The 22658-nt window shown below is 36.9% G+C and overlaps 1 protein-coding gene across 3 annotated transcripts in view; it reads right to left on the bottom strand.

Annotated features, from left to right (window-relative positions):
* Window positions 1-16051, bottom strand: part of LOC120425806 (pleckstrin homology domain-containing family G member 5) — a 46281-nt gene extending 30230 nt beyond the window's left edge. For 2 of the 3 annotated variants that reach the window (XM_039590426.2, XM_039590425.2), the window contains exons 1-2: window positions 14706-16048; window positions 8800-8898 (exon numbers count right to left, since the gene is read on the bottom strand). In XM_039590426.2, the coding sequence (XP_039446360.1) occupies window positions 8800-8898; window positions 14706-15809 (1203 nt within the window). In that variant the 5' untranslated portion in view covers window positions 15810-16048. Of the gene's footprint in view, window positions 1-8799; window positions 8899-14705 lie in introns of all 3 variants that reach the window. The other variant, XM_039590423.2, reaches the window with a different exon arrangement.
* Between the last annotated feature and the right edge of the window lie 6607 nt (window positions 16052-22658).

Genomic DNA, 22658 nt, shown 5'->3' with positions numbered 1-22658 from the left:
GTAATCATCGCTGGTGACCTCAACGCGAAGCATGAAGTTTGGGGCAACAGCAGGAGGAATCGGAACGGAGTAATTCTGCACAACGATCTGCAAAACGGATACTACAACGTTGTGAGTCCTGATCAACCTACGAGGGTGGCTCGGTCTGGGAATCACTCAATCATCGATTTCTTCATCACCAATATGGCTGAGAACGTGGCTCATCCTGAGGTGTTTGAAGAGTTGAGTTCTGATCACTATCCGGTGGTTGTGGAGGTTGGAGCATCCGTTACTCCGCAGCGGCAACCAACCCGAAAAGATTACCACAACGTTGACTGGCAGCAGTTTCAGCAAGTGGTCGACAGCAACATCGACTATGATCAACACCCTGAAACTTCTGCTGATATTGATCGTTCGCTGGAGGTGATCCAGCAGGCTATCAACCAAGCAGAGGCTGCCAACGTTCGGGAGGTTCCTGTTAATTTTAAGGTAACTGATATTGACGTAGATACTAAACACTTGATAAGACTTAGGAATGTTTATAGAAGACAATATCAACGGACTGGGGACTATGACAAAAAGATTTCAGTAAACAATTTGAACAAAATCATACAAGACCGACTTGACAATATCAGAAATCAAGAATTTTCAAAACATGTAAGCCAGCTTGGGAATTATTCAAAACCATTTTGGAGACTTTCAAAAGTTCTTAAAAACAAACCAAAGCCTATTCCTCCTCTTATTGTTGAGGATTCTCCTTTGATTACATCCGAGGAAAAGGCAAATGCACTTGGGCTTCATTTTGTTAGTTCTCATAATCTTGGCGCTTCCATGACCAGTCGTAAAGAAACATCAGTTGCCAATAGTATTTCAACAATCAATAACTCTACCTTTGAATTTCCTGCAGATTCCCATGTTTCTGGTGAGGAAGTCAAAGTTGCAGTAAAACAAATGAAAAATATGAAAGCTCCTGGCTTTGATAACATTTTTAATCTAGTGTTGAAAAAACAGAGTGATCAGTTCTTTCAACATCTAGCCAATATTTTCAATAAATGTTTGCAACTTGGTTACTTCCCCACCAATTGGAAGCTGGGCAAAGTCATACCAATTTTGAAGCCTCAAAAAGATCCAACATCGCCAACAAGTTATCGTCCCATTAGTCTTTTGAGTAGTCTGTCCAAACTCTTTGAGAAGGTCATCTATTCAAGGCTTTTGGATTTTACCAACGATAATAATATAATTTTGAACGAGCAGTTTGGCTTCCGAAAGGGACATAATACTGCTCATCAGCTTACGAGAGTAACTAAAATCATCAAGCAGAACAAGCTTGAGTCTAAATCAACTGCTATGGCTTTGTTGGATGTTGAGAAGGCTTTTGACAATGTTTGGCATGATGGTTTGATACATAAACTGTATTTGTACGGTTTTCCAATGTATCTTATCAAAATTATCCAGCACTATCTTTCGGAGAGATCGTTCAGGGTTTTTCTGAATGGGATTGCTTCTGGATTATTCAACATTGATGCTGGGGTTCCCCAAGGAAGTATTCTTGGCCCACTTCTGTACAACATTTTTACATCTGATTTGCCTACTCTTCCTGGTAATGGTGTGTTGTCACTTTTTGCTGATGACACTGCCGTTATTTATAAGGGTAAAATAACCAGATATTTAGTTGGCCGTCTTCAGAAGGGTCTTGACGTTCTTTCCGAATACTTTGGCGACTGGAAAATTCGTATAAATGCAGCAAAAACTCAAACCATCATTTTTCCTCTCTCCAAATCGGCCAGATTTGCCCCAAAGGATGATGTTTTGATCAAAATGAATGATGTTTCGATACCCTGGTCAAAGGAAGTTGTCTACTTAGGTCTCATACTTGACTCGAAACTTTTGTTTCGGCAGCATGTAGACAAAATATTGAACAAGTGCAGCATTCTCATCAGGTGCTTGTACCCTTTAATTAACAGAAAATCAAAGCTTTCTTTGAAAAATAAGCTAGCAGTTTACAAACAAATAATTTACCCCGTTATTGAGTATGCAGTACCTGTTTGGGAGTGTTGCGCTAGAACTCATAAATTGAAGCTCCAGCGTGTCCAAAACAAGGTACTCAAAATGGTTTTGAATGTTCCTGGCTGGACAAGATCAAGTGAGGTTCATGAATTAGCAGAAGTAAAAATGTTGGATCAGAAGATTCAAGAGAAATGTTTGAAATTCAGGGAAAAATGTGCTATTTCTGAATACCCCTTGATTCAAGGATTGGTTTAGTTTATGGTATGTTTAAGTTAGTTTTAGGTTAGGTTATGTTTTCTTAACATATTTTTCCTTAATGTACCTAGTGTTATAAAAATGATAAATCATAAACTTTTAAAGTTATAAAAATGAACAGTGTTTAAATCACGAAAAGAAAACTAAAGCTGAAGAGCCACAGCTGACCACTTATTATGTAAACCAAATGTAATTATTATAAGAAAGATGCAAGTTTTTTTTTTAAAGCAAGTTTTTTTTTTAATTTTTCTTGCTCTTGTTTGTGCCATAGTTATAGAAATAATTGTTCCAAAATGGATTATGGTGCAACACACAGCTGAAAGGAACTCCAAAACTCTGTTATGAACTGCAAAAGAACTGATTGTATCTTGAATATTCACCAATAAAACCGAATTGAATTGAAAAAATTATAAGAAAGATTCAATAAAGTATATTTAATTCAAAAAAAAAAAAAAAATTTACGTCATGAAGTTATCACAAGGTAAAGGGATTCTCTAATAAATCCTAATGGAATTCTCATTTTGAAAACAAATATTATATTATTTGATTCTATATTATTTTGCAGAGAACTTGTCCCTTGAGCATGATAATTTTGCGGTAAAAACTGTTTGATCTAACCATCCTCGGTGAATGGTTTTCACAGTTTCAAGAGCTGCTCAGAAAACTCCTAGAAATACTCGAAAAAATCAAGAATCTCATCGCAACCGCATCCCCAACCCTTGAAAGGTCCTCGTGCTGCCCTTCTGTCTATATGAAGTGCTGCTCCCAGGAGAGCGATTTCAGTAACCTAACCTTAAACCACAGAGCATATCCACCGAAGGATCAGATGAGGAGCGGAGGATGCGATAACATCTTTGGCCTTCATTGATTTATCGGTGAGACCCCGTTCCGATTAGGGTGTGGGGGAACCGAATTTATGACACCCACGAGCGGAAAAGGTCTACCGGTGAGAGGTGAACTTGCTCCAGCGTGGGATATGGGACTCCGGGTCTGACCCCGGAGTTCGGCGGAATTTGTTCTAGGTGAACGCCCTTCCAGCGGTAGGGGGGATTTTACGATGCGGTGTTGACGGCATTTCTCAGATCATCACCAGATTAAACGGTACTATTTCAGGAAAATACGCATCGAGGGTATTTTGGGCCGTTTCGCTGGAGCTATTTAGAAGGGGATGGAATTGCTTGCAGCGTTTGCTTCATTTACGGCGTACTTGAAATTTTCACGACGACAAAATTGTGTTTTATTAAAGTGTTTCAATGAGAAGTCACATTTCCCAAACATAATTTCTCTTAATATTAAATGTTGAGTTAAGAAATGTTGACGTAGATCAGCTGAAACTCAGACCTGATATTGTTCACATCATGGTTTGAATCCAGCCTCACTCCCAAAAAAAAAAAATGTCAACCATCGAAGCATCAAATTCTTTTCACTCCAACATGACTGTACATAACTCCAAGAGCTTCTTCATTTTACTGGAAAACGCCACCACCATCGCTTGGCACGCTTGATCAAAATCGTCAACATTCCCCGTTTTCATTGATTGGAAAATGTGCCAGCTAGGTATCTCTGCGTCACAATTTTTACCCGCCACGCTTTCACAATTGCGATAGGAATTAAAGATCAAATATCAAAACATAAAACCACTACAGACAGAGAGACAAAACACATGTCTCGCAGCGAGATTGGTTTATTATTCCAACTGTTGTGTTTTTCCACAACACTCTGGTTAGTACCCTGAGGTGTCATATTGTAGGGTTGGAACCAGAAAAATCAGTCGTTATCGAGCAAGAGTTTGTATTCTTGCTTACTGCTCATCCTTTGAATCGTCAGTGAGTCACTCACTCGTGAGTTCCATTTCAGTCGGCTTTGATTTTACCACCTCACCAGGGCGTTAGTAAAGAGTCACGAGAATTTGAGTCTCTGAATTTGCATTGTCGTTGTCGTCAGGTTGTTTTAAATAGAAAACTAACTTCGATAAGAGTAAACTTGACCCAAAATGATCCGGTTCCTTTCACGTTCAATCATTGGTGCCAAAAGGTGACAAACAGTGGTTGGCATACAGAGGTGGGTTTATGTTGGGGCAAAAAATGGTCCAAATTTCACAAACTTTGTCACCCTTCTTGCAACACACACGCACACATTCAATTTCCAACAAACGAACGAACGAACGAACGAGCAGAAGTGAGTGATAGTAACGACAACCGGAGATCATCATGAGTTTGCACCAAAACCCACCCTCTCCCCTCGCCTTTCCCCACCAATTTGCATGCTGTCGTTTACAAGCGTTTGATGTTCACACAGGTTCATCGTTTATACATGTATTCATACACTGGTAAACTTCTGCGAGGGGAGGTGAGCCAAACAAACCAACATCAACAGTGTTGAACCTTATCCGTCCATACAAACGAATGTTGACAACACAGGGCGAAAGAAATAATGCGAGAAATGTTGAATGCAAACAAAAAAACTGGAACTTGGGACGACTTGGGATGGTGGATTGCGCGGTGAGGTTTACAATGTTTAAAATTCAAAATTCACATATTAAAAATATTAAAAAAAGTGTCTATTTCTTGGAAAAAAAAAACTTATAGGTTCAAATTATTGTTTCTGCCCTTTGATCACTAATCCGAGGTAAGCCATTTTCACTCAGAAAAACTAATGGTGGTGGCTAAAACAATGTCTAATGTTACTAGGAGAATTTGGAAAATAAATTAGAAAACGAAACATTTCATACGGCTTAATATTGAATGTTTGGCCCATTTTTAATGTTAGTCTTGATTCAAAAATTTGAAAATATTGTTTTCGAAAAGATCGGAAAATTTCACGTCTGTTAACATTGAAAATCGGACCATTAGTTGCTTAGATATCGACATTAGAAAATGGTGGGTGGTTAGGGTGAGACTTAGAAAACTTTAATTTTCCTGTTTCTTGTTCTTTAAGCCTTTGTATCTCAGTAACCAGAGGTCCAATCTTCAATGTCTGTTAGACAATTAAATAGCAAAATTTTCTGAACTTTTGAAAAACATATTTTTAGAAATGGTCACTCATGGTCATGGTTTTAAAAATCAAAAAACTGCAAATATTTCGCTAAAATCAAACTTTCGGTAGCTATATCTTGAAAACGGAGCCCTTTATCAAACAATCTTTATAGTACTTTTCGATTGCAAATTCAATTTTACATAAAAAAATAAGGTCAAAGTTTATGTATGTATAAAATTTTTATTTTTTCCAAAAATCACTTTCATCAAAAAATCATAACTCAGCGGCAGATTTTTTGACCATAATTCTCTATTGCTCAAAAGTTGCGGATTTTTGTCCCCTCAAACATATCAAAAAGACTCGAAAATAATAAAAAAACGGATTTATGTTTTGGAAAATTGACTTTTTGTGAAAAAAATCGGCATTTTTTTCCGTGTACCTTTTTTTCTCACTAGTCCACAACAATACCTACAACCTTGCCGAAGACACCAAATTGATCAGAATTTCATTCAAAAGTCACAAATGTTTGACGTTTCATTTTTGTATGGACATTGGGAAAGCCCACACAAAGTTTGGGCCTAATAAATAATACAAACAAAATCCATTTCGGGTTTAGGTAGAGAATTGCTCATATGTGAATTCTGAAAGTAAATATGCTTTTGTATTTTTCCTACTCGGCGTGTTTTCTGGGCAACTTTAAAGAGAAAAAATAGTCATCGCTACTTTCATATGTGTCTTTTAGGAAATTTTCTCTGTTTTTCAATGCTTCTAAGAGCGAAATGTTTCATCGAGAAATTTCTGAGATATCTATATTTTATTTTTTTTTGTTTTAAAATCCTTCATCATTTATTGGAAACTTTTGAATAACAGTCCAGGAAACTTGACAAATGATGTTTTTCATGTGACATTTACTCATTAAAATGAGCATAATAAGACAAGAAACAACTTTGTAGAAGGTTGCAATCTGCTAAACATTCTGAAAATTATGTTTTATCCGAATTAAAATTAATCTGAAATTAAAATCATAAAACCGTATTAAAATATATATTTTACTACAATAAATAGATAATAACGTAATTTTTGTGTAAAAATATCACCTGTCTGTTTTAATTTAGCTTGGAATTAGCTTATACAACCGATTTTTTTGAAGGTTTGAGATTGATAGGGTATGACTAGATTTTTAATGAATAAACATCATATTTCCTTAACCAAACATTAACCAGTTGCATGAATGCAAAACTTGTTTAATACTCGAAATTTAACTGCAAGCTACTGTTGCAAGCATTAGGAAAATGCTTTTCATTTGTAAAAAATGATTTTTTTTTGTATGAAATGATCAAGGAATCAGCAATTTTATAAAAGTTTTATAAATCTCATCTTTTTAAAAAATGTTTAACATTTACCTTGATTTCTGTTCAAATAGTTTGGAATGGAAGTTTCTGTTAGATTTTTTTTAAATAATATTTTATTTTTGCTTGTACAAAAAAAAAAGTTTATGGCGGTGTTTTCAGCATTCTGAGTAAATTACAAGAGTTTTATTGTTTTATTGCAGTACACCCAAAACTGGGCAGCGCTAGTCCGAGAGAATAATGGCCTCGAGACGAGAGAATAGTGGTACCATTTACGGACACAGAGAACACAACTCGAGATGGGCGAGAGAATTATTCTCTCGAGGTTCATTTGCAAAAAAAGTTCATCCGTCAAAACAAAAAAACAAAAGTGTCGACTACGGGAATCGAACCAGAGACCTTTGACATACTAACCCAATGACTTAACTGCCTAGGCCACCACAGCTTGGTGAACAAGGAGTGGTCAGATGTTGATGTATGACACTTGTTGGAGGTTTATTGCTTCAATCAACGAATGAACTCATTTGTTATGGTGGTTTGAGCTGGTAGCATTATTCTCTCGATTTTGGCGCTGAGCCCTCAATAAATTTTGAGGGAACGATTCTCACGACTCGGAATTTTGGGTGTAAATATTTTATAAAATTTAATAATCATTATTTTATACTCATGAAAATATGACTTTTGAAGCTTGCAACAGTTATATGCAGTACATTTTCGATTTTAAATCATGTTTTGTATCCATGTTCCCGGTAAATGTCTGTTTAAGGAAATATCGTATTTATTCATTAAAATCCAACAATACCATTAACAATCTCAAACCAGCCAAAATTCCGGTTGTATATGTTAAATCAGAGCTGACGCGTGATATTTGTACACAAAAAATATGTTATTATCTTATAATTCTTGAAAAATGTATGTTAACATGGTTTTATGATTCTAATTTCTAAATGAATCCCATATATTCAAAAACTCAGTTAAAACATAATTTTCAAAATGTTAACCTTCTACAGAGTTTTTTTTTGTCTTATTTTGCACATTTTGATGAGTAAATGACACATGAAAAACATCTTTTAATTAGTTTCCTGAACTGTTAGTATAAAGTTTTCAATAAATAATAAAGGAATTTGAAACAAAAAACATAAAAAATAGATATCTAAGAAATTTCTCGATGAAACATTTCGCTCTTCAAAGTATTGGAAAGCTGAGAAAATTTTCAATAAAAAGGTATTAAAAGTAGCGATGACTATTTTTTCCTGAAAAGTTTGTTCTAGAAAACACGCCTTGTCTGATTTTCAAACTAGGAAAAAGATACATTTTCAAAGTGTCAAACATTAGTTTTCAGTAGTTTCAAAATTATGTTTTTTCTGCTTGTGAACCCCACCGTTCAAAAGAGGAAAATACCTCGGTGGGTGTGCGCGGTGGTTTTTCCTCAACGGCGCATGATGAACAGGATGCCACCAGCTAATGGAAACAAGTGGATGTTGCCGGTTGGTAGAGGGTAAAAAATATGCTGTGCAAACCATGAATCGCATATATTTGAGTTGTGGGAGCAAAGAGGGCACGAGTCCTTTATGTTGTTGTTCAGAGCATTTGCGAATGTCAAAGGATCACATTCGACGACGGTGACAAGAGAGTGCGATGACGTGCGATGAAAAATTTGGCCTGTTTACGAATGCATTTGGAAGTGAAGGATGAGACGGCGGGGATAGGTGAAGTGCTACACAATTCTTGGTGACAAATTTATTCTTTTTGTAAAGCTTAGTCGCGTGAATAATGATGTGCTTTTTCTCGGTATAATTTACATGACATGTAATGTATTGTCGTTTGATAAATCTCGTTTATTGATGCCATCGATAAAGCTGAAAATGGAATTTACTGAGATTGTATTTTCAGAAACTTTTGCAATGATTTTTTTACGTGACATACTTTTTGTATGATGCCTAACGATGCTTGATATCACCAATTAGTTGAGATACCATTTGAAAACTGAATTTGATATTTTTAATCATTTCCAGCTGTTTTCTACTTTTTTCTATATATGAAATATTTTAAATGTGATTTGATATACAAATTTAAGGATGAATTTGTGCTAGTTGCTTGAATAAAATATAACCAATAAAATCTAAACACATCATGAAACAGCTAAACAGCTATTGGAATGATTTACATGTATGCTTAGCCTGTGATTTGGTATTATTAACACCATTAAATAAATTTAGCAAAAAAAACTCACCTTGAACCGATCCAGCTGATGGTAGTCGCTCGAAATGTTGGTCGGCGTTGCGATTGGCGGTTCGAGCTTATCTAAATGTGTGAGACTTCTGGATTTAAGCTGAAATGAGAAAAGGAAGGTTGATGTTAATTATTTTCGGTTTATTTTCTTCTCTCATTGTGGAGTGGATAAACAACATTTTCTCCCAAATCATTAATCACCCAGCAGTAGCAGCAGCACAGCACAGAGCAGTATAATGAATAGGAAAAGTCTGCCAAGGATTTAGTCAACTTGAAACTGGGACCAGATTTGTGTTTTCATTAGTCAGAAAGACTGCTGGCTGGGGATTGGAATGTCTGCTAATGAGCTTTGTCATAGTTTATGGTTCGTCATTGTCATGTGAGATTTTGTTTTGGGAGATTTTTCTGAGTATTTCAGGTATTTTATAATTTTTATCAAAATAATCAAAGTCCAATCACTTTATTCGTTCTCTTACTAACCTAACAACATGGTAGAATTTCTGAAATTGGCAGTTCCTCGTATGAATCCAAACAGTCAAGCCAAATGATGATAAATGGTTGTTCATTTATAACACTAAAACCTCACCAAAAGAAGCTACCCTCGCAGACGGTCTGCAGACAGTCGCTGTCGTGTAGAAACTCCTATGTAGTAGGAGTCCACGTGGGCCAAGATATGCCTACTTGAGATGCCGCCAGCGTAGACCTCATCCTTCACGAAAGGGTTCTCATTTTGCACGCCATTTTGCCCAATTAGTGGTGGTTTCTGGTGGTTACGGTCATTAGTAAGCATTTTCATTGTCGGGAAACGACATAGCTTTGCTAAAACTAGTTGGTTTTTCGAAATAATTTAGAATATTAGAAAAAAAATGCTTAAAGAAAAATCTTAAAATATACAGTATGTAAAAAAAGTATTTACACCCCTTGGGCACTATGCACATATTGTGATGAAATATCTAAACAATTAATGTTGACAGAAACCTAGTACTACGTTTTATTCAGAAACTCATGCCAGACATTTTTCTACAAAAAGCTCATGAAAAGATGATTTCTATAAAAAGTTATATAACAAATACTATTACGAAAATAAAAAAGGTGCAAAAAAAGTATGTACACCTTTCGAAAAATTAACATAAATAATGTTATTTGTTGACAAATCACCAAAAATCCAGTCTCCCAACTCCAAATAGTCATCCTTGACTAATTAAAAAAATAATTTGGATTGAATATAAAGTTTACTAACTACTTTGTATAAAAGTTTATATAACTCTGGGAATTCTATATAAAACTTATCTAAACTTAATTTTGCAAACTTTTAATTCAACTAAATGTCAATATATTACCATAGAATTGCTAAATAAAAATTTCGGAGTGGGTATAACACCGTTTTGGGGGTATTTGTATCGATAGAATAGATTTTTCGTTGGAATTTCGTACCAACCCGGAATTACGTCGTCGGAAAATCCGCCGGCATCTGAACCGGTCCACAATTCACAAGTCAACCTATATGGCATCAGAAAGGGCATAAAATTTCCGATCTTTTGATACCCATACATCCAGGTTTTCTATAAAACCCACGTTTTTAAATACCTAAGCAAAAACGTTGTTATGGTTTCGTTTGAGCAACCTGCCAAAAATGTATGAAATTTCGTAATTTTTGTTCTCGTGGATCAAACTTACTTTTTGCCCAGGTATTTAAAAACGTAGGTTTTAAAGAAAACCTAGATGTTTGGGTATCAAAAGATCGGAAATTTTATGCCCTTTCCGATTCCACATAGGTTGACTTGTGAATCGTGTACCGGTTCGGATGCCGGCGGATTTTCCTACGACGTAATTCCGGGTTGGTACGAAATTCCAACGAAAAATCTATTCTATCGATACTAATACCCCCAAAACGGAGTTATAACCAATCCAAAATGTTTATTTAGCAATTCTATGGTAATATATTGACATTTAGTTGAATTAAAAGTTTGCAAAATTAAGTTTAGATAAGTTTTATATAGAATTTCCAGAGTTATATAAACTTTTATACTAAGTAGTTAGTAAACTTTATATTCAATCCAAATTATTTTTTTAGTCAGTCAAGGATGCCTATTTGGAGTTGGGAGACTGGATTTATGGTGATTTGTCAACAAATAACATTATTGATGTTAATTTTTCGAAAGGTGTACAAACTTGTTTTGCACCTTTTTTATATTCGTAATAGTATTTGTTATATAACTTTTTATAGAAATCATCTTTTCATGAGCTTTTTGTAGCAAAATGTTTGGCATGAGTTTCTGAACAAAACTTAGTACTAGGTTCCTGTCAAACTTTAAATTTTTTAACATGTTTCATCACAAAATGTGCATAGTGCCCAAGGGGTGTAAATACTTTTTTTACATACTGTACCTTTTCTTTAATAAATTCAGCCAACTTTTGACCTTATTCTGCAAGCTTTTATTTTTCATGCAGCTTTTGCCCTCACCCTTGTGCATCTTTTGGAATTACCACGGGGATACTTGACCTTCACAGGCTTCATTCATCGAGGATAATGAAAAAAGGTAAGGGTAAAGTTTTCCTTTCATCATCTCAAGTGCCGGGGTGCAAGCATCTAGTGGATTACAAATGAAATTGCATTGGAGAAACTCCTAACCGAGGGATGGAATTCCACCTGAAGCATAACAAACTAGTCGAGATATATATATATATATATATATATATATATATATATATATATATATATATATATATATATATATATATATATATATATATATATATATATATATATATATATATATATATATACATATTTTTTTTTTGTATGAAATTGGAGTACAATTTCAAAATAAGATTATTTTTTGTTGATGTTAACATTACTACGTAGATTTGAAAAAATTGAGACATGAAAACATTGGGCCAAATAATTTTGTATTTCAAAATGCATAAAAAATACAAAATTTATGGATTTGGTTGTCGATCTTTAAAAATTACTTTCAAATTTAATACAACTAACAGTTTTATATAGTGATGAAAGAATCTTCATAAATGGATAATCTTTTGACGCTCATCAGGCGAAAATGATGGGACATTCGGTAAAACACTGATTTCACTACTACACATTCTGGATTAAAGTTCACGTCGAAAAATAACCTGTCACTTTTGTAGATGAAAAAATTTTGTTAACAAAACAACATAAATTTATTTAAGTGGCCTATACGATAAGATTCACAAAAAAATCATCAACTAATTGATCCTTTGAAAATTTCGGAAGCCATTTTCTTTTCCGTGTTTCTCCTCTTCTCTCTTTTGCGGGTGAAGAAAGTTCTCAAGCGAAAAAGATTTTCTGCAATCATTCCATCCCTGGTTGCATGTAATTTTTATTATAATTTACTTTACACTTTTTTCAATAAAATCTCCGTTTTCTAGTTATAGGATTCAAGGATTAGATTTAGATTTTTTAGGTTTAGAATGTTTCATAAATAAAAACCCTGCTAACATATTTTAAGAAAGCTGAGAAAATTACCTACAATTTTCTTGTTCAGATATTGGTCGACAACTGGTTGCTGAAATATAGCCTCCTAAAGTTGATGTTTTTTTCGGTTTTTCTCAGTGTTACCTTATTTCCTCATATTTCAACTGATGATAACTTGGGAACTATTACAAATAAGATTTTTGTGGAATTTTATTATCTTTTCAAAAGAAATATTTTGAAATTTACAGGGCAAAACGTGTCATAAGGACTGAAAACACTAATTTATGCCAACTTTTAAACTGCCCATAATTGAAAATTCGGCTATTATGCCAAATCAAGTATTCTGAGAAAAACACGTTTTAGTGTTTGTGACAAAATCTCCGTCAAGGCAATTTCCCATAAGAGTGGCATATTAGCCGTTTGGTTTTTCGCATCGGCAGCCAAGTCTAAACATTATTTCAGTGAAATTCAAGTTTCAGGAGATGCGTTGGAACATCCTCTACCACCTGGTGCTTATATCTCATTTTTGCCAAAAGTGGATATTAGCCGTTTTTTCAATGGTGGGCAGTAAAGTTTGACCTGATTTTAAAATTTTGAAAAAAAAAAGGTGCAGTGGTAATGTAACAGGCATAACCAAAATGACGAAGAACGAATAAAGAAATTACATTTAGCTGAATTCTTGATTTTTTTATATTATGTGAGGAAGGCTGGTATTTAGGGAAGGCATCACCTTGTGGCGCTTGCGAGAAGAGCTGAGCTCTTCTCGCTTCGGTGGTAGACCACCGACTGAAACCAGCCTTTAAATTTCCCGTGGTTTTATAGGGAAGCGGGAAGGCTAGTTCCTAAATACGCCACCTGGTGGCGCTTGCGAGAAGATCTGAACTCCTCTCGTTTCGGTGGTAGACCACCGACTAAATCTGGCTGTGGAGGGAGTGGTGTTAATAGTTATACCAAAACCATCGGCCGCGCTGCTTCTGTGATTTTCCCCTCTCCTTGGGGAAGTCGTTTCATTCTTGGGCGTTTCATTTCGCTTCGTGAAATTTTGGATTGCTACCCCGTATAGAGCCCTAAGTGACTTTTAAAAAACCGTTGTTTTCACCAAATTTTATCTTCTACATTTATAGCATAATTGCAAGAAAAAAAATAATACTTTGAAAACTTTAACTTACAGTTTCCTGTAACATGAAAATGGTAAAGTTACTTTTGATCGCAATTTTTTTTTTAATTTCCACTGAATTAATATTAAATTTTTTGAAAGTTCATTAATTCGGTACCAGATATTGAACTGTTCTAAACTTTCGCAAAAGATGCTATTTTTTATATATCAAAAAAATTAAAAAATCTCGAAATCAACAAATAAAAATTAGTGTATTCTCCGTGTACCCTTATTTTGCAACAGTGGACATAAAACGAAAAAGCTCACTTTTGTGCAATGAAAAAAATCAGATATAAATTTGCTCCTGCTTTAATAAAGAGCTTATTTATAATATTTTAAAAGAACGAAAAGCATTTTTTTAAAAACCTTAGCAAAGTCACATAAAACAAGTCACAAGTTCTTCTTTTCAATGTTTTTTAAAGATTAAAAATTGCTTGAAATAGTAGTTTATGCAACAAGTTGCAAAAAGAGGATTTTTTCAGCACGAGTCGTACATTTATCCAACGAGGTTCACCGAGTTGGATAAATACGAAGAGTGCTGAAAAAATCAAGTTTTGCAACGAGTTCCATACAACATTTTTTGCAATTCCGAAAAACACCCATTGAGTGAAATTTTATGTCAAATTTTCATGTATTTTGTCAATAAATCGTTTGAATCAAAAAAATGTTGAAAAGTGTTACTTTTCGAAACAAGTGCTGAAAAGTTCAACTTTTCAGCACCCATTTCAGTGCTGAAAAGTAGAACTTTTCAGCATTTATTTTGAAAAGTGTTGCTATTAGATTCTGTTATTTTTGGTACAGAAAAGTAGGCTATTTCGTCGTTCAAGAATGACAGGAAAAGTAAGTAGTTTCAGGACGGAATTGCAAAAAATTGATTTTTGCGAATTTTCAGATCGAAGCCCGTCAAGAGGTGGGGTTGGGTTGTAGAGGGTTAATTGTCTAAATTGAAAAACAATTGAAAAAAACTTGGCGTTCTCTATTACGTTGAGTCAACCCAAACCACGTTGTAAAAACAATGGGATTTCATCTGAAAAATCATGCATGTGTCGGGAGTCGTCGGAGGATTGAAAAATAAAATAAAAAAGAAATTTAAAAAATATGGTTTAGCATAAAATATCGTACCAAAGCAAAATAGAAAAAAAGGTAATGTGATATTTTCTTTCAAATGATAAAAAGTTAAAAATGAATGCAATGTAACATTTTTTTATTTTTTTTTTAACTAAAATATATACGACTCAAGATAATACTTTAAACTTAAAATAAGAGCACCAAGCATCATACAACCCCTCAAACTCACCTGCAACTTGCACGAAGGCGGCGACACCACCAGGCAGATCTTCATGGTCGCCTTCAGGAAGTCGTCCCGCTTCTTCCGCACGTTCACCAGGGCCGAAGACTGCTGCTGCTCGTCGGCCACCGTCTTGACCAGCGACGGTGCCGTCGCCAGCACTGGAGTCGTCACTGGCCGTTCGTTGGTGCCGGTACTACAGCTTACCGTCGCCGTTACGATGGTGGGCGCTGTCAGCACGGTGGTGGCGGTCGTTGTTACGGTGGGCATTGGCGAAGGGGAGGCCTCTTTGGTGGGCGTTGGTGACTTGGAGAGCCGCGGCGGAACCGGTGGAACCTGTCCGGTGGGAGCGGTTGTGGGTGGAGGATGGTTGGGTGGTTGGGTGGAGGAGGACTTGAGAAGGAGGGATCGACTGCGGCGTGCCGGAACGGTTGGAGTTTGGGCGGGTTGTGGGGTGGTTATGGTTGCTGGGGAGGTTGAACTGGGTGAGCTGGAGGATGGTGGTGGGGGTGAGTTCTTCATGCAACATCCGGATATGTTGTTAAAGTTTAGTATAAAAGGGTTATTGCTTCTTTGGTCCATAGGTTTCGATTGTTGGAGCGATTGGTGATAGAGGCTGCTGGATGACGGCTTGGAGTTTGGCGGCTCGGGAAGCGGCTGGGTGAGGCTGGCCTTGCGTCCCAGCGGTTGATGATGCATCGTTGGTGATGCCAGCTGGGCATGGGAGGTACTCTGCTGGAGTTGCTGGACGTACTGCTGGGTGGTGTTGGACATCCGGCTGAACTGGTGGTACATCTGGTATTTCGGTGGAGACTGCGCTACGGCCTGCTCGAAGCTTCTGCTAAGTGACTGCGGGGAGGTGACTACCTTAGGTGAGGGCGTCTTCGGGGATTGGATCAACGCAAGGGTCGTAACTTGGGCTGAGTTGGCCCCAGTTCCTCCGCTCGTCGGGGAAAGCACCATGGTCACCGAGCTGGATGTTCTCGCGGGGGACGTCCCCGAACCCGGAGACTGCAGGATATCACAAGCGGGCGTAATTTGCTCATAGCTTCGTACTAGCTTTCGATGTTTCTTGTTCTCATTTCGTTGAACGTGTTCATCCATTATATACATCTATAAAACTTTACGACGATGGCTCGTTTCGTTGGCCAAAAAGTTCGAGCAAGTAACGCGTGTGTTCCTTTCTCTATTCCGGAGTCGCCGGCATTGGCGTTTAACCCTTTGCAGACTGCCGCAAAATTACCGCTCCGAAACGTGACGGGAATACTTCCGTTCCAATAGTTTCGTTCGATGTCAAATCGCGCCAAACCGTCTATCATTCGATTACGCGCTCCTACTGCAGGGGCTTCACATATCACAAATTGTTCGATTCCGAATTCACCTTGCAAACTGTTAGTTTATGAAATGCGGAAAAAGAGAGAGAAAATGCGGTTTGTTAGCTTCCTGTTGGGTTAGAATTATCAGAAGTTCTTTGGAAAGCCATAATCCCTCAGTTGATGAAAAATCTATTTGTAAATATTAGAGAATGAATAGCAAAATACCAGACAACCACTCTTATTGATTATGATTGCAAAATGACCGGAAGAATTCAGATTGATAAATGTTGACGTTGATTAAACAATATTAAACATTTATTAGATCTGCATAACACACTGCTGAAAATTAGTTTCTAGCGCGCAGCAGATACTGGCGACGGAAAAATGCTGTGACCGGAACTAATCCCTAATCGAATTGCTTGCGAATTGAACCGCAAAATAATCAATCAATATTAAATCAATTAGTTTCGGATTGGCGTGCAAAATTTAGCTCTATTGAAGGAAACACGTTGCAGTCTATGTTGGTTGGCAGGACTAAACAATTTCGGAAATTTTCAGACGTAGATTTTTCTAGGAACTTAGTCTTGTCAAAATTCCTCAAATACTGAGATTACACACGAATTAAACTAATTTGCGGCTGTTGATTCTACAAATTGCTCAAGTTAATTGATACTTCTTTTACACGGCTGCTGGGAATGTTCCAGCTTTGATCTCCGGGTATAAAGATACCACCTCTATGGCCTCGAGTACATGTTTGTTGTGAGGCTTTGCTCGACAAACCAGAATCTTTTGCCTCAGGGTGTTTTTCTTGCTGTGGTTCGTTTATTTGCTGGATTTTAACTAGTTGGTAGGGTAAAAAACAAAATAGTGACTCATGCTAGATAATGTAATTGCGCTTTAAAAAAATCGCTTTAAACTGTTATTTTAATATTCGGGGTGACTATCAGAAGCATTGTGTTTCTTACAAATTTCAGTTTCAAAGTGAGCAAATAAATTGATTACGTCAAATCAACCATTATAATTACTTTAGTAAGGTTACTTTATATTTTTTGTTTGATTGAAATCAATCGGATGGTTGTTTTACTAAGTTATTGAAATGCACATTAATTTGGAAATAGATAAATAAAACGTATTAAATTAAAGGTATGATTGATTTTTGTTTCAATGACACTTGCAACTGGGTCATTCTCCGCCAACTTACACGGCATTTGCCCGACCCCTCTTCGATTCACGTGAAACTTTGTCCTAAGGGGTAACTTTTGTCCTTGATAACGAATCCGAGGTCCGTTTTTTGACATTTTGTGACGGAGGAGTGGTACGACCCCTTTCATTTTTGAACATGCAAAACATGACGGCCATGATCAACGTCGACCAACATTTTCAAAACCTTTTTTCTTACAATCTTTTACAAAACTTTTTTTCTTACAATATGTTTATATATCAAAATTTTTGTAACTGTCTGCCCTACAACTTTGTAGGACATTTTTACACTCAAAAAAATAACCCTGCATAGTTAGAAAAAAACACGAAATTTCAAAATGTAAAATGTTGTTCTAAATAAAAAAATCACCCTTCTGGGTTATTGTAGATTCGAAAAGTACATTAAATTTATCTTAAAATGACATGTTCCAAAAAATGTTAAAGTTGAGTAACGAAAAATGGGAGGGTATTCAAAACTTTTTCAGTATTTTTTTTCGATGAAAAATACGTTTTTTCTGAGTACGCCATCAAATAGGGCGTCCAAATTTACATAAAAGTCCCTTTGGCACCAAATTTCTATCTCATCATCGTTTCAGGATGCAAATTATTGAAAAATACCTCTTTTTCGCATGTTAAAAAATGAAAAGGTCGTACCGCCATTCCATCACAAGATATAAAAAAAACGGACCTCGGATTCGTGATCAGGTACAAAATTTACCCTTTAGGATAAAGTTTCACGCACATCGAAGAGGGGTCGGGGCAACTTTTCCCGATTTCGTGTGAGTTGGTAGAGAATTACCCAAATTCCTTTAAAATACATTTTAAGATGCACATTGTTTATTTTCAAAACTGGCAAACTTTACCCTATGTTATTGGTCATGCACAAAACCAGACAATCTCATACCGGAGCAACCAGCAGACACAACAAAGCCCAGAGGAAAATAAAAAAAAAACACAAGCAACATCCGACATGAAAGTCATCGTCTTTAAAGGTACAAGCTCGGCTGCATAGGCTCGGTTATGTAGGCGGAAAAGAAAACGATTAAATAACAACACACTTAAGGGGTTATTTTCCTGCTCGGTAAAAATTCCAGTGAGTCTGCTGGCGGGACAGACATTTCCTGAAGGAACTTCCCAGAATTGCATGTAACGGTTTGCGGTTTTAGTTAACCCTGATCTGTTCTTGATTGTCATCATTTGTTGAATTGTCAGTTTTCCTCTTTTTTGCTTGTTGTAATTTTCAACTGTTTTTTTTTTTACTTTTTAACATTATTTATTGTTGTTAACTTTATTTTTCCATTATTCATTATTTTTTTCAATTATGGGTCATTCCACCTGAAGTGTGCAAGAAAAACTGCAAATTTGAAAATTACCATCTCCGATTCTGCTCAAATTTGGCAGAGCTGTTGAGACTATCAAAACATGCAAAAATCCCGAATTTCATCCAAATCGGACCACCCCCTCCATTTTTGTCCCTCCCAAAAATCGAATTTTTGGCGATTTTTTAGCGAAACCCCTATCTTCAAACGACGATAATTTAGGAACCACAAATCTTAGAGGGTCGGTGCAAGACTCAATTTTGAAGGAAATTGGACGTAGAATCGATTTCCGCGATCAACATTTAGATTAAAATATGTTTTCAACCTGTATTGCGCAATTGAAAACTTTAAATGACCGTATCTCAAAACAGCCCTATTTATTTTATAAATTTGACCTCACCATCGTATTCCCCGTCCAATTTTACATAAGAATCACTTATCCACAGAAAGGAATATGTTTCGTTTCAGAGATATCGAATTTTAAAGTTTTAAGTATTTGAGATTACCTAAATTAGCTACACTCGCCGCATATGCTAGAAGCACACGGGCGCTCTGAACAATAACTGCTATCTGGTTATTTATTGAAATAAGATTTCATCCCAATTAATCATTAGCAAATTGGGCAAAAATTGTAGGAAACAGCTTTATTAATCTTAAATAAAAAAATAGTTTACGGTGAATTTAAGTGCTAGCCCACAGGACAGAGCAAGAACAACACGCAATACAGGAAAGAATGGAATTCCCCCTGAGCTAGCAGGAAATTGAAATTGATCTTGTAAGTAACACTTAAGAAAAAGAGCTTCCATCCACCCCGGGATTCGAACTGACGACCTTTGGATTGTTTGTCCAACTGCCTACCAGCGACTCCACCGAGGCAGGACCCAGGAAGACGACTCCTACACCTGGACTGAGCTAACGTCCTAACCTTTATAGATTAGTCCGGGGCCAACATTTACTTCCCTTCCGACGGAAGGCGTGATCAGACAAATCTCGTCTCGAAAAATGCCACCGGGACCGTCTGGGATCGAATCAGGCCGACTGGGTGAGAGGCAATCACGCTTACCCCTACACCACGGTCCCGTTTTTTTGTCAATCATTTAGAAATCTTGGAAGACGATACAGCTGCTGTCCACATGTATCAGAAGTATATGGTTTTGTTTTTGAAATTAAATGTACCAGAATTGAAAAAAAAAAATCATCAATTATTGAGATGAAACTGGCTCACAATATAAAAATCGGTTTAATATGATCATGCTCAATCTTTCAAACCGTGAGGCAGATTTTGGGGCTTATTGCTGAATGGCACTATTTTGCTACCGCACATCATGTGCGGCACATGGCAAAAGCTCTAGAACCCATGAGAATTATTTCATCTACTAAATCCAGCTCTACATTTGTTCTTGCTTCAAATAAAAGAAATAATTTGATAAAGTGGGAAGAAATCAGGAATTAGGAAAAATATGAAAACAATAGAAAAATGTTATTTCTTAATTGTGTTGTAAAACGTTGTAGCATTTGCAAATAAATATTAAAAGTTCAAATTTTACCTAATATGGTTCAATGACACTGAGATCAGGAAAAACAGTGCATTCAAAATTACCCAATAAATATTCCTTAAACAAAAAATAGATTGTTCAAGGTATTGCTTATCTCAAAATCGTATAAAATTATAAAAATAATTCATCTTACAGAACACCAGGTAGTAATTATTGATCAGCACGACTAAGTGCTTCTAGCATATGCGGCGAGTGTAGCTAATTTAGGTTATTTCAAATACTTAAAACTTTAAAATTCGATAACTCTGGAACGAAGCATATTCCTTTCTGTCGATAAGTGATTCTTATGTAAAATTGGACGGGGAATACGATGGTGAGGTCAAATTTATAAAATAAATAGGGCTGTTTTGAGATACGGTCATTTAAAGTTTTCAATTGCGCAATACAGGTTGAAAACATATTTTAATCTAAATGTTGATCGCGGAAATCGATTCTACGTCCAATTTCCTTCAAAATTGAGTCTTGCACCGACCCTCTAAGATTTGTGGTTCCTAAGTAATCGTCGTTTGAAGATAGGGGTTTCGCTAAAAAATCGCCAAAAAATCGAATTTTTGGGAGGGTACAAAAATGGAGGGGGTGGTCCGATTTGGATGAAATTCGGGATTTTTGCATGTTTTGATAGTCTCAACAGCTCTGCTAAATTTGAGCAGAATCGGAGAGGGTAATTTTCAAATGCTGTTCCGCTTCAGATGGAATGACCCTTATACAATGAGTACACTCATAAAGGTTAAAGAGTTACGGCTGTCTGTCGACAACCCCAAGACATGATCGGGCAACGAAATGATGGAAAACTCCGGAGAACCGGGGAAACCCAACCGAACGACCAGCCGACCTCCCCGCGGGCAATTGTAAAGTTTTCTTTTGTTGGCCTTCGAGGAGGGTTTCATTCACAGCAGCAGCAGCAGTGTGGGCTTCATTAATGGCACACAGAGAGACCCGGTGATTAAACCCTCATTAAGTGATTATGGTGATAAGCAAGCGAAGGCATGTCTGGGGAAGCAGCCCGCTCTCCCCTGGAGGCAGAATCTACAACAACTGATGCCTGGGCAGTGATATGAGCATTTGCGGTATCGCAGGAAGTCTCTTATTAAATATACTTCTCCGGAAAGTCACAGTTTGTTGAATTACGTTTTGTCCGGAGGCTTGAAAGGATTAAGGAAGTTGGTATTTGTTGAAGAGATTTGCTTCGTTTTGGAACGGTGGCTTTTGATTTGATGAATGATTAATTTGAATCTAATGATAAGATTTTGTGGTGGAAATTCAGCTCATTGTATTAAACTATTATACAACCTTGCGTCAATCAAAATTTGAATGCGTTTTCTAACTGAATTTGATTGACAAAAAATTAAAATATCTTCTGAAATTCATGCAACCCTTTTCATTTTACCATTGAATTCTTAAAGCCAAATTCTACTCCAACTTCAAAGCATCCACGTACGCTTATCAAATTTCCCACGCTGCAAAAGAAGGCCAAATCCATTAAACCCTTCATTTCCGTTGCCGTTGCTGCAGCTGTCACCGAATGTCCTCTTAGAATCGCAGTGAAAACCCAGAAACGTGGAATACCCGTTGGAAAAGCCCTCCACCCACACACACACACGTGTTTGACAAAAGCATCGCGCCACATAACACCTTCCCCAAAAAGTCGGCCCAATTCCGTTTGTTGATGAATTTTCGACGTGCCACTTCGCCGGCAGACTTTCGACTCCTGAATCATGGCATGGCAGAGTGTGTGACATAATACGAACGACTTCTGGTGGGGGAGGCAAAAAAGAGTCTCTTTTCGAACGCAAGATGACAAAGCGACCCCGATCTCGTGCTGGAAACTGTTTGAAATTCCAATTTGAGTTGCTGAAAATCTCGTCCCCGAAAACGTACTTGCAACGTGTTTGGCAAATCAAATTCGCTGACCATGCATAAATGCATGCGCAAGACACTGCTCAAAGTCTAGGACCTGGCAAACGTCGTGCAGCAACACAGAGTTGCTGTGTTGAAGTTGTTGTACGGTGCACAATGGCACGATATAGGGTGGAAACTATTTCCCGTTCAACCTAACTGGTTCTGCTCATGGGCCTGGCTGATGGGAATAACCCTTTGGCTAGAATTTCGCGTCCAGGCAATGAATCATACATGATAGTCATGCATAATTGATGTTGCTCATACATACGTAAGTTACGGGATTGCATTAGGGTGATCGAAGCTGAACACCTAACATTACGTTTTCTTCAACGGTTCTACAGAAGCACCAAGAAAAATCCGAGATAGTTGTACAGACTTTTGAGACGATGATTTGGATCCCCACGGTGTCCTGAGCCCGAATCTCAAATATGGCCATGATTGGTTGTGACAGGACCTGACGCTCCAGGTCCTATATTGTCACACGTCGCTTTCTGACATTTCGAGAATGTTTGACTTTGAATAAACTAAAAGTAGAGCACGCAACGCAAACACGTTTTGTATGGCTGACCGTTCTAAGAATAGTGGCGAAGTTTGGTTGAATTTGGTTGCCTGAGTTTCGAGTTGAGCAACTCTCTACGAAATCGGCCGATTTCGACCATTTTTATTTTTTGT

Source organism: Culex pipiens, chromosome 2, assembly GCF_016801865.2.
Source record: "Culex pipiens pallens isolate TS chromosome 2, TS_CPP_V2, whole genome shotgun sequence".
NCBI classification, from domain to species: Eukaryota; Metazoa; Arthropoda; class Insecta; order Diptera; family Culicidae; genus Culex; species Culex pipiens.
This window is presented reverse-complemented; position numbering and strand designations above follow the sequence as displayed.